General features: G+C 65.3%; 1 protein-coding gene across 1 annotated transcript in view; it reads right to left on the bottom strand.

Annotated features, from left to right (window-relative positions):
- SLC17A9 (solute carrier family 17 member 9) overlaps window positions 1–11,015 on the bottom strand; it is a 13,888-nt gene extending 2,873 nt beyond the window's left edge. The window contains exons 1-8 of the mRNA XM_032387668.1: window positions 10,869–11,015; window positions 5,710–5,907; window positions 5,188–5,327; window positions 3,800–3,899; window positions 2,401–2,531; window positions 1,761–1,857; window positions 1,427–1,523; window positions 675–762 (exon numbers count right to left, since the gene is read on the bottom strand). Of these exons, the coding sequence (XP_032243559.1) occupies window positions 675–762; window positions 1,427–1,523; window positions 1,761–1,857; window positions 2,401–2,531; window positions 3,800–3,899; window positions 5,188–5,327; window positions 5,710–5,907; window positions 10,869–10,936 (919 nt within the window). The 5' untranslated portion in view covers window positions 10,937–11,015. The remainder of the gene's footprint in view (window positions 1–674; window positions 763–1,426; window positions 1,524–1,760; window positions 1,858–2,400; window positions 2,532–3,799; window positions 3,900–5,187; window positions 5,328–5,709; window positions 5,908–10,868) is intronic.
- Window positions 11,016–11,886: the final 871 nt, after the last annotated feature.

Here is an 11,886-nt window from a genome sequence, read left to right on the forward strand (position 1 = left end):
GCACGTGTGTGAGCACATGCACATGCGTGTGCGCATGTACCTGCCCCAGGGGTCCTGTGTCCTGGGTGTGTGCGTGTGCACATGCACGTGTACATGTGTGTGAGCGCGTGTGCAAGCACGTGTACCCTGCACTGGGCGTGCACCTAGAGGATCCTCTAGGACACAGTCAAGCAGACACACAGAAGGAAGGCCGCTGGGATGGTTACGAATGTGCTTTCTTCACGTTTCTCCAAATCCTCTCTTTCTCCCACCATGAGTGGGTAGCAGTTTTGTAACTAGGAAAGGACTAACATCTAAGCATGCGTGTCTGTGAGCTCCTCGTCCTTGGGGGTATTCCCTGGGGCCCCGGGCTCACATACACAGCCCACCCAGACCTATGACCTCTGACCCCACCAAGTGGCCTTTCGTCCTCTGCAGAGGGTCGGGGCTGCATCCAGCCCCCGAGGAGGAGCTCCACGGTCACAGGACTTAGACCCTCTCACGGCACCCCAAACCCCTCAGGGAAACTGAGGCTGGGGGAGGCCAGCTCTGAAGGGATGGGGTCCCACACTGACGGGAGGTCCTCGGGGGACAAGGCCCCACATCCCTGTAGAACCCCCCAGGAGGGGTGCTTCCCACCCCCCAAGTGTGACAAAGCCGGGCTGGTTCCCAGCGACCCCTCCCCCAGGGCTCACCCTGATTGATAAGATGGTCAGAGAGAAACCCGCTGAACAGACTGGCGGGAATCGCCACCAGCCAGGGCACCACGTTGAAGACCCAACCCTGCAGGGAGGAGGGAGGCCTCAGAGGGGACAGTCTGCATGGGCCAGGTGGCTGCCCACGGCCACTGATGCCCAGGAAGGCTCTCCCTGCCCACAGGCTGGGCTCTCGGGCTCGGGGGCCTCCCTGGCCCTGACTGTCCCCCACCCTGGCCGAGCTCCAGGTCCACCAGCGCTGTCTCCCTGCAGGCCGCATCTCCCTTGTGGCTCCCCACACCATGACCGGGCTGAGCTGGGGGTGCAAGCCCACCCTGGGGATGTGCCGCTTAGGGGGTCCTGGTCACCAGACGGGGAGGGTGGCCAGACGGCCGGGCTGGTGTGAGCCAAGCTGACCAGCAGGGGACACCCCTGCCTGCCCATGTCACGCCCCCCCCCCCCCCGGCCCATCCTCAGAAATGACCATCCACAGACTGGCCGCTGAGCCATAGGGGTGGCTGCACGCGGTCCATCCTGGGAGCGAATGCTGCGAGGGCAGCAGGAAGCCGCCCTGTCCTTCACCAGCACGCGCCGGCCAGAGGTGCCAGCCGTGAGCTTGGGTGGGGCCATCGCAGGGTCACGAGCCTGCGGCCAGAACTGACAGAGTCCAGGCGGAACTAAGGGCCCCCTGCATGCCAGGCACTGCTCTGCGGCCCTCCCTCACCCCGTGAGCACCAGGGCGGCCCACCCACCTTGGAGCTGGGGAATGTCTCCTCAAAGAAGGTGGGCAGCCAGGAGAGGAGGATGAAGAAGGAGCACGCAGAGGACAGCTGGGAGAAGATGGCTGCCCTGCGGGACGGGCGCCGGGCTCAGGGTCACACGCCCCAGCCCCACACACGGGCCCCCCCCGAGCACCGCCCCCACCCCGGGGCCGAGGGCATGGAGCTCAGGAGCCAGGATGGGGTGGGGGGACCCACGCCCGCGTAGGCTCTGGGGGGGGGCTGCGCGGGGAACACCCGAGACCCACCAGGCTCCCCCCGTCCCGCGGCACCCCCCACACGCTGTGGTCCCGAGACACCGGCTCACCAGACGGAAGGCTTTCGGAAAAGCTGCCTCCAGGGAACTTTGGTGTGCCTGGATACTGGCACGCCTTGGGCCAGGACACCCAAGGCCAGGATGAGATCTGAGGGCAGCAAGGGTCCCACGTGAAAGCTACTCAGAATCGGATGACAGCATCACTCACAGCCGACCGGCTTCTGGGGGCAGCTCCTGGGGGCCGGCGCCCCGACAGCCCTGTGGCCCTGCCTGGCTGAGTGTGGGTCCCGCCACGCCATCCTCCCGGCGAGCATCTTGGGTTGTCGGCATTTACCGTTGAGGGTCAACGCTCGTGTTGAGAAACAACGTTTCTCAGGCCTTCCCCTGCCCCCGGAGCCCCCAGGCCCTGCTTCCTGCAGTCCTCAGACCAGCTGCTCCTCCAGGCAGCCTGTGCCTGGAGGACAGCTGTCCCCGTGTGCCTGCGCCTGCCCGGGCACACTCTGAGGCCAGAACCTGGCCAGAGCCGGCCCGAGAGCGGGCGCTTTCCTCAGGCTCCAGACGGGGCAAAGCCGCAGCTCGGGGTCCTGCGTTCAGCGGATGATGAGCGGCTACTGGAGCGGACGGGCGCCAGGCCCGCGCCCCTCCCCGGGCAGCTGCGTTTGCCAGCAGTCACCCACCCGGCCACGGTTACCTTTTTCACTCAGCAGGTACCTGTCCACGTAACACACCCACAGCAGGGTGAGCCCACCGGAGAAGTAGAAGACACTTGGCCAGCCGCACCAGTCCAGGAGCAGGGAGCCCACGGCCCCCGTCACCAGCGTCCTGGAGGACAGACAGCAGCGTGGCCGTGATCCCAGGCTTCACTCAGGCAAGGCGACCCTCTGAGAATCCCCAACCCCCCTGTGGGAGCTCGTCGCCAGAGAAGCAGGCTCAGAAGCCCCAGTCTGAACATATTTGGTGAAGCGTTTCAAGCTTTTGGGGAGACTTCTGGATGCCTCAGACCCGGGGGATGTGGGCACAGCCATGTGGCTGTGACGTGGCACAGGGGCCCTGCCTTGCTTTAATTTCTTGCTTCCAGGCCTTCAAGTTGGCCTCCCATTATGGTGTGGCTCCTTCTAAACTAAAAAAGGCTGCGAAGAAGAAGGGGTGGTGTTGGGAACTCAAATAAAGCCTCCGTGCTGTCCAGCTTCACGGGGCAGACAGGCTGAAATTCTCAGATTTCTTTCTTTTTTTTTTTTTTTAATTTGAAATTCTCAGATTTCTAAATGCAGAAGCAACAGAGCGCAGCACAACGCCCGGATGCCCGGCGGCTCCCGGGGTCCCAGACACCCCCGTGGGGCCTCCCCTCCCACACGCCCGGCCATCCACGGACCTCCAGCCAGGACGGTTAAAGGAGAAGACATAGGAAGGAGAGCGGGGCCAGCAGGCCTGGGGGATGCCTTCCCCTCACAGCCTCCGTGGGCAGAGTCTCTCCCTGTGCATCTCAGCGCAAGACACGGGCCCAGGGCGCCCGGCTGAGGCGGGATTTTAGGAAAACAGCACGTCCTTCTTTGTGCAAGTTTGCCCCATGCAGTTTATCCAGAATTCCCGTTCCACTGGGCGCCCTGGGTTTTTATTTGGGCTGCTACTGGGCCATCCATGGGCACCCCAACCCTCTGATTTCTTGCCTACATGCTGGGGGCAGTGACGTCAGGGGCCTGAGCCCGGGGCGACGAGGCCCATGAGCACAGCAACATGGCCCTTCTCCCCGAGCGAGGCCTCCATGCGGGAGCACGGGAATCACGTCTGGACCGCGCCCACTGCCCCACTCCCCAGTGGACGGCACCCCTCTGGCTCCCCAACACAGATGAAAGGGCCTCAGGGGAGTGGCCGCTGCCCCAGCCCACACGCCTCAAAGCCACACCATCTGCCCAGGCGCCGGGGACAGGACATGCACAGGGAGGCACTTTGCACAGGGATGGCGGGTCTCCCGCAGCACGGAACCAGCCGCCCACATCACCCTGAGCCACAAACGCGCCCACATGGCCTGTCCCTGCCCGGACCCCCTGGGCACACCCTCTGTCCCCCGGGCTCCCTGGGCCGGGACTTACCCGAACTGGGAGCCAGCCCCCACAGCACTGTAGGTGAAGGCTCGCTCGCTCTCTCGCACCTTCTGGGACAGCAGGCTGGTCAGCGCCGGGAAGTACACGCCTGAAACAAGCGGAGAGCTGTGTCCCCCAACAGTCAGCCGGGGCCAGCGAGGGTGGCCAGACAGGGCTGGGAGCCAGGCTGGGAAGCTCCCCGGGACCCATCCGAGACGACTCAAGTTTGGGGTGTCCTTCTTGCTCACCTCACCCCCAAGGGACCAGCAGGACTCAGCTAAAGACTCTCGGCGTGGGGGACAGCTGCGCTCACGGTCGGGCCACCAGCGCAGCCGTGGGAATGACCCTGACACCGGCCTCGGGGCCACACCAGCCCCAGCGTCCTGGCGCTGATGCCCACACTCACGCCCACTCTTGCGCCCAACAGGACAGCCCTGTGCAGCCTCGGTGCCCCACGTGACCTTGCCCTGAGCGCCACCAGCCCTCGCCCTGGGGGGCGGGGAAGGGAGCTTGGCCCCTCCCTGTTATTTCCTTACAACTTCCTGTGAGTCTACAATGATTTCAAAATCTGATTTTGCGGCTCCCTTTTCTATGCTCTTCTCTAAAAGTACCAGGAAAAGCTAAGAGGCCAGGGGGTGAGACAGGGCTTGGCCTTCCCATCAGGGCCCTGTCCCCCAGCCCACACCAAGTGCCACCAGTCACCCAGAGTGATGGCTGCCCCTCGAGCCCCCGTACTGGGCCACAGACCGGCCTCCCAGGAAGATGGGTCAGGGCCACCTGGCTGGGCGCCCAGAGAGCCGGCTCCTGCCCAGAAACCCCAGCCGGCGTGCAACAGCCTGGCCGCAGGACCAGCCCCAGGCCACATGTGGGGCGCGTGGGGTGAACTCACAGGAGCCGACTGCCCGTGAGCCGGACTGCTGGGGCAGGTCAGCAGATCGGTAGCAATGTGGGTCCCGGGGGGCTTGGCGAGGGGGCAGCCTCTGCCCAGCCTCACGCAGACACTCAGCAAGTCCCCACTGGGCCCGCGCACCACGCTGACTGCCGCCCAAGCCTCTGGAGCAGCCTCTCGGCAGAGGAGGATCCGACGTTAGAAGGTGCCAGACTTGGCAGCGTCTCTAGAGAAGGCCCGGCGCTGCGGCGTCAAACCGGCCCGGCGGCCGCCCGCAGACTCTGGGCCCCTACTCTGTGCCTGGGCCGCACTGCCAGCCCGTGGCTCCGGAGACCTCACCGCGGCCACACAGAGCCGCTGACACCCTCCTCGGGTGTAGGCGCGCCGCACGCGGGAGCACAAGTGAGGACCCGTGTGCACACGTGCACGCACACTCGCCCAGGGACGACGCACTCCCCTTGCTCTCCCATGGCTGAGACCAGGGGCGGCCGCTACCAGGCAGCCCTACCTTGGAGCAAACCCGTGAGGATGCGAGAGAAGGTCATGAAGACCAGGTGGGCGCTGCCGAGCCGGGCGAGCAGTGGGGTGGCGGCCGTGATGACGCCCCAGGCGGAGGCGGACAGCAGGATGACCTTCTCACCACCGATCCTGGAGGACGACAGGAGGACAGTGACGGGAGCTGTGCAGCCGGGCGGGCAGGCGGGCCGGGAAGATCCTGCCCGGGGGAACCAGGGCCCGAGCCTGCTCAGAGCGGCCCCGGGCTGGGCACGGCTGCCTTGTCCTCCTCTGCCGAAGCGGTGGGCGGTAGGAGCACAGCTGAGCCTGTCCGTCTGTCCCAACAAGCACCCCACTGGGCTGCCGGGGGTTCCTCAGGGTGCTGGGCACCTACCCCCCTCCGACCGCCACCCCCATGGAGCTCGGCTCTCCCAGGTGATGTCCTGTCTGGGGGGGGCCCTTCCCCACACTCACTCTGCAGGAGCCGCCTCCCCCGAGGGCGGCCCAGCCCTGCATGGGGGGCAGTGCTGCTCACCGGTCCCCCAGGTGGCCGCCCACCACCTGCGTCAGGCAGTAGCCCCAGAAGAAGCTGCTGAGCACGATGCCGGCCTCCTTCTTGTTCCAGCCGAAATCCTGGCTCATGGAGACGGCGCACACGGGCATGCTGACGCGGGCAGAGTACAGCAGGCAGGTGCCCAGCAGCAGTGTCCCTGTCCACACCTGGCATTCGGGCCTGCAGGACAGAAGGGGCTGTGTCAGGCCCGGAGGGGCGGCATGGACACCTTCAAACACCTCGTCCCCCTGTCTGTGGCTCCGAGAGCACAGGCCGACACTGGAAACAAACCGCTCGCGGCAGCATAGGCTGGGAACAGCCGGACGGCCGGCAGAAGGACAGGTAAGACAAACCACACCCGGACTGGCCGTCAGGATCCAAGCACCCAGCTTCCATGCAGCTGACAGCTCAGCAACCCGCCCAGGGGGCCCCAGGGCTGAGACCAAGGGAGGGCCTCCCACAGGGTGGGAGCAGGACGGTGGGTCCCCAGAGGGTCCCCAGGAAAGTGGTGTCTGCCCAGCAGAGGACATCGGAGCAGGCGGTGCTGGGCGGCCAGCAGGGGGACACAGCGCTGTCGGGGTGGTTGGCTCTTGGAGAACCTGGGCAGGGGTGAAGCACTGCTGGCTGCCGGGGGAGGTGGCCAGGCAGGTGTGCATAGAGGGACGGTCCTCGAAACTCCTGGCCCGTGCTCTGTGACTGTCCCTGAGACCAGGGAAGTCAGAAACTGCCCCAGCCGGGAGGACATGACAACCCCATGCATGCGGGACCCTAGTGGGGTCTGGAGCATCAAAACAAACAGCAGAAATCTCAACAAATGATGGGCTTTGGCTCCTAGTGCCGTGTGGACATTCGCTGACGAGACAAAGGCAGGACACGGACAAATGTGGCGGGAGGTACGTGGGCACAGGGGACCCCAGGTCCTTCAGAGTGACTCTGGAAATCAAGAACTGTCCTCAGAGACGAAGCTGACTTTTCAACGACGAGAGAGGGAGGAGCTGTGGGCGCCACCCAAGTGGGTGGGACGTCCGGGGGGGGCGGGGCTTGCGGTGTCTGGGGTGGTGGGCGTGGCACCGAGGGGCAGGTGCTGAGGACAGCGGAGAGGCCTGGAAGCAAACCGGCGGGGAGCTCAGGGGTCCCGCCCGCACCAGACGTCCCCAGTGAGGCACAGGGGCAGGCGGCTGGCTCCTCCCCGGGGAAGAACGACCTCCAAGGCCTGAGGGCACCTTCTTGCCAATGGGTGGTGCCCACACCAGGAACCGGGTCACTGGGCCTGATAAGCTGTGCCCGCCCCCCCACAGGCAGGCCCCGACCTGGCACAGGGCCCGCCTCGCTGGGGGAACAGCTGACCAGCGGCACTTCGGGCTGCCCCCTCCCAGCAGGGTGGACGGCTGACCGTAGGAGCTGTCCTGGGAACTCATCAGGGGAGTGCGGGTTTGCACCTGCCATCCTTGGCCCGCTGCCATGCTGGGGCTCTGGTTGGGGCTGTGGACTGGCCTCTTCGAGCCTGTTTCCTCAATGAAGAAGGGCTCATGCCCATAACATCTGCCTCCTTCATTGGTCAGTAAACAGCGGAGTGACCAGCAAGTTCCTGATGTCCCCACAAGGAGTCATTGTCACTGCCCGGGAGGGAGGCAAGGCAACCGTGTCCACATCCTCGGGCCGGCAGGTCCATGTGGGTCCACGCCCCCTTGCAAACCACCATGTTCTTTTCCCACAGTCAGGGAGGAGGATGCACTCTGCACGACCAGGCCTCCCTGGCCACCACCCTCCGCAGCCAAGAGCCGCTGCCCTTGGACAGGCCGCAGTCCCACCAGCAGACACAGTGGATGCGAGGTTCGACAGCATCTCTCAGGGTTTCGGGGTTCCAACAGCCCAGCCTGCTGTCCCCCAGCAGACCCGTACCTGCAGGCCGGGCCCCGTGTGGGCTGGTTTGGGAACTCCGGCTCCAGAGTGCCAGCCAGCCCTCGATGGGCTGTGTGGTGTGCTGCAGTAGAGAGCTCTGCAGTCGGAGAGGCTGGGGCACCGCCGGGGCCCGTCCCTGGGCTGCCATCCCTCCACGTGCACAGGGAAGAGGTGGGACCAAGATTTCCGAGGGGTGCCGTGGGTGGGACTCGTGGGCACCCCTCCGCTGCTCTCTGCACTTACACAGCAGTCCAGTGGGAAATAGGGTCCCGTGCTAAAAATATACCCAGTTCTGTAATTCCAGAAGCCGGACACCAGACCCTGCTTTGTCTGAGGCTGGGGGAGGGCGCTCCTCTCAGAAACTGCCCAGGGACCCCTCGTCATCATGCCCCACCCCCAAATGTTCCTGGAATGATTCAGAAGCCCGGACAGTGGGGCAGACCTGACAGGTGTCAGCGGCCTCCCCTGCTGGAGACGCCAGCCTGGAGGGGCGGCCCGCAGGGCAGCTCACCGGCTCTCCCTCTGGGCTAATCTTCCTGCCAGAACTGAAGACCAGGAGGTGGTGGCAGGGCAGGGGGCGGGGGGGGGGGGGCATCCGTACTTGCTCAGTGCCCATCGGACACAGACGCGGGACCCCTAGGTGTTGAGACCACTGTGGGCTCAGGCACCCATCTCCTCTGGGGTTCCAAACCTGAAGATGACACTCCCAACGTCTCCCTGGTGCCCATCCCTGGGCCTTGGCCGAACCTGGCCTGTGAGCACCTCACCCCAGGTGTCCATCCCAGGTGTTCATCCCGAGGGCAGCAGGCCTGTCGGGGACACTGCTCCTTCTGAGTAGACGCCCTGCTGGCCTCCCAGGGAGGCACAAAGCAACAGCCCAGACGGCCCATCCGAGTCAGGCCAGCTGCCGGCCTGAGCCCTGTGGCTGTGGCTGGAGCCCCTGGGGGCATGCCTGCTCGGCGGCATCACCAGGGCTTCCAGATGCCCTATGCTGGGTGGCCCCCGCGGGCCCGCAGTGTTCCTGCGCCCCCGTGCTCGGGCTCTCTGCAAGCGTCCGTGTGCCTGCCCGAGGAGCTTTATTCCTTTCTGTGGTCAAAGCTGTGGGGGGTCACTGCACCCAGCATGCCCACCTGGCCCTCAGGTGCCTCTCGCTGGTGACCGCGATAGCCTGGGTGGGAAGTCCAGCCAGAAACACTGGAAGGCCAGCTGAGGCCGACCCACTCCAGAAGGTTGGCCGGTACCTAGAACACGGTGCTGCCCCTTGGCCTCCTTATGACCACAGGACGCCAAGGAAGGCCCCTCAGCATGCAGGCAACCAGTCTGCTCTGAGCCTGTGTGGGGCCAGGTGCTGTGTGCCTCCTCCTGGGCCCCGGAGGCCCCCCAGGCCCTGAGCCGGCGGGCAGTGCCAGCTAGGCAGGCCAAGTGACTTCCTCTACAGCGGGTGGGGACACAGAACGAGGAAGTCTGGCTGCAGGTGGGGACCCGACACAGACAGCTGCCCAAGGGCTGGTTAGCACGCCAAGCCCAGACTCCTCCATCCCACGGAGGGCTGCTTGGGAACACAGGCCACGGCAGGATGGGCCAGGAAAGCTTCATCCTGCTCACTTAGACTGGTCCTGAGCCTCAGGTCTGTGCCCCCAGCTCATCAGAATGCTTCCTGTGAACCTTCTAGAACCTTCTGCTTCCTGCCAACGGCCCTGTGCATGAGAAGCATCCATGGCTGAGCATATGTGTGGTCACGTGCCCCTCCATTCAGAAAAGGGAAATGTGCCGGCGCTGCAGGCCAGGAGAGAACACACAGGTCCAAGGCCACTGGCTGCCCCCACCCCAGGGTTGCGGCTGAGGAGTGGCGGCCCTGCCTCCCGGGACCACGAGAGCAGACGTGTGGTTGTCGACACAGAGGGCACGCCGCATTGGCTGCAATAAACCACCACGCTCACAGTGACTGATACGACTGTCCACGCAGGGGTGGGGTCAGCCTCGTTCCAGCTGAGCCCAGCTCCACCCAGGACCCCACAGACCTCTGGAGCTGGGGCGACCTCGCCTGCCAAGGGCCTGGGGAGCTGCAGGTGCTCATTCCTGAGCCAAGCACAGAGGGAAGAAGTTAAGGCAGGGCCAGCCAGAGCCATTGAAACAGAACCTGAGAGGGAAGTTTGCAGAACATTCTATAGCCCTGGGCCACAACCCTCTGCCCACATGGTAGTGGAGCCTGGCCTGCCACCTGGATCAGCACCTCAATAATCGGGACGGTGGGGAGGGAAGACGAGAGCAAGGCAGGCTGCAGGGCACTCCTGGACCTGGCCGTACCCGAGTAGAGAGTCCTGTCCCAGTGGTTGCCTGGCAGGGAGACACCCCACTCTCCACACCCTGTCCTACAGGAAACTTCCGGCTTCTGAGGGCTACTTCGAAATGCCAGCCTCTATCTTTCCCACTAGCTTTGCCCTCATCTTGCCCCAGCCTTGGCGGGGGGGGGAGCTGCCCTTTAGGGGTTTCCTGCAAGCCTGTGCCTAGACGCAGGGGCAGGAATCAGCCGTCACCTACAGGGAGCGGGCTCCCCAGGCTTTCGGAGCTGGTGGACTGGCCTTGGGATCCCAGGGCCCGACTTTGGACCCAGGGTCCAGCTGGCTTGGCTGAGGGTAAGCAAGGGCTGAGGCACGGTGGTCTGGGGACTCCTCAGACAGTCCCACCTCGTTCTTGGTTGCTGCGTGTCCCTGCCCTGGGGACTTCTGCATGTGGCAGTGGACGTGGACACAGAGTATAAAAAGGAGTGGGCGATCTGCCTAGGCCCCGCCCACGGAGACCTGTCCACACACACGGCTGGCAGGTGGGGGCAGGACTCAGCACCCCCCTACCTCCGACGGGCTCCCTGTCAGGTGACCCCGTACGGCTCCTCCTTGCCCTCAGGCCTGGAAATGCGTGTGGTCCTACCTGGCAGGGGTCAGTTCTAGGACTCACAGCTGTGCCTGTGAGCTCCCTCTCCGCCACCCGGGATGCTGCCCCCCCACCCCCAGGCAGACCTCCTGGGATACCTCCTGCCTGCACAACCCCAGGACCCTGGTGGGCCTGGAGAGGGCTCAAGGGGCACTCTGGGCCCTGGGACTGGATGGAAGGGAGGAGGGTCCTGGGTTGGGTCTGGGTACTGGTATGCTGACTGCTAGGGAAGTGCGCAACCCCAGGTGGAGGGATGGTGGCCTCGCCCCCTCCCCAAGCCACCACCCCCCCACACACCTTGGCCCCACCTGGACCACTGGGAGTCCTCGGCCCCGTCCCTGTGGGCCTCTTCCGGCGGCGGCGGCAGCGGCTGCATGGGGGGCGCAGAGCGTCCAGGTCCGGCTCCTGCCTGGCCGACCCACACAGGCAGCACCGCCCAGGGCCACGTGTCAGTCCCAGCGGCGCTTCCGTCTGGCGCTCCTAGGACGTGTCGCCCCCGGACGGCCACCGCGGAGGGCGGGCGGGTGGGGCGGGGCACACCACTCGGTTCCCGCCCCCCGTGCTCTGCGGTCGGCTGTCAGGGTCCACCTCCCTGTTGCTCCTGGGGCCGCCTGGGGCCACTGTCATAGGCGGGGAGGGAGCAGGGTTACCTGCCGCAGGCTGGACAGACCCGGCTGTGGAGGGGCTGGAGCCAGGTGGTCCTGGCCCAGGGCATTTGGACTTTGACCTTGGACATGTGCCCGTGAATTGGGGGATGGTGGTGGTTTCCCCCTCCCCCCCACTGCCCCGATCACAGGGCTGTGAGCACTGGGGACAGTGAGAGTGCAAGGACAGGAAGAGTCAAGGGTAACCAATTTTTAAGATGGATCTTTGGAGGTGGGCTCCAGCCCTGTCACCCTGAGCCAGCCTGCGCTGGGTGGCCGAGTGGGCAGCGTCCACGCAGCAGGTGGCTGCGGAAGGGGTGGGAGCTCCCCACAAAGGTGTCCGGAGCAGGCAGGCTCTGCCAGGCCCCAAGCCAGGCCCCCTCACTCGTGGGGGGCTTCACGTGTCCACATGAAGGACACAGCCAGCACGGAGAGCAGTGTGCATGCTGGGACCCAATGATAAGGAGGGGACTCCTGGGCGCACTGCACTTCCCCGCGCCCCTCCCCCGGCCTCAGTCCCCCAACCTCGCAGCAGCCTGGCCAACCTTCCCAAGGCTTCTGGCTGCCCTTAGAACCAAACCTGTCATATCCCCACAGCACAGGGCCCGCCGTCCCCACCCTCCAGCCACAGGGCTGATTCCCACCTTCCCCAGCCTGCAGAGCCAGCCCCGCGAGGATGGAG

This window comes from Phoca vitulina, unplaced genomic scaffold, assembly GCF_004348235.1.
Source record: "Phoca vitulina isolate PV1807 unplaced genomic scaffold, GSC_HSeal_1.0 scaffold50, whole genome shotgun sequence".
Lineage (NCBI taxonomy): Eukaryota > Metazoa > Chordata > Mammalia > Carnivora > Phocidae > Phoca > Phoca vitulina.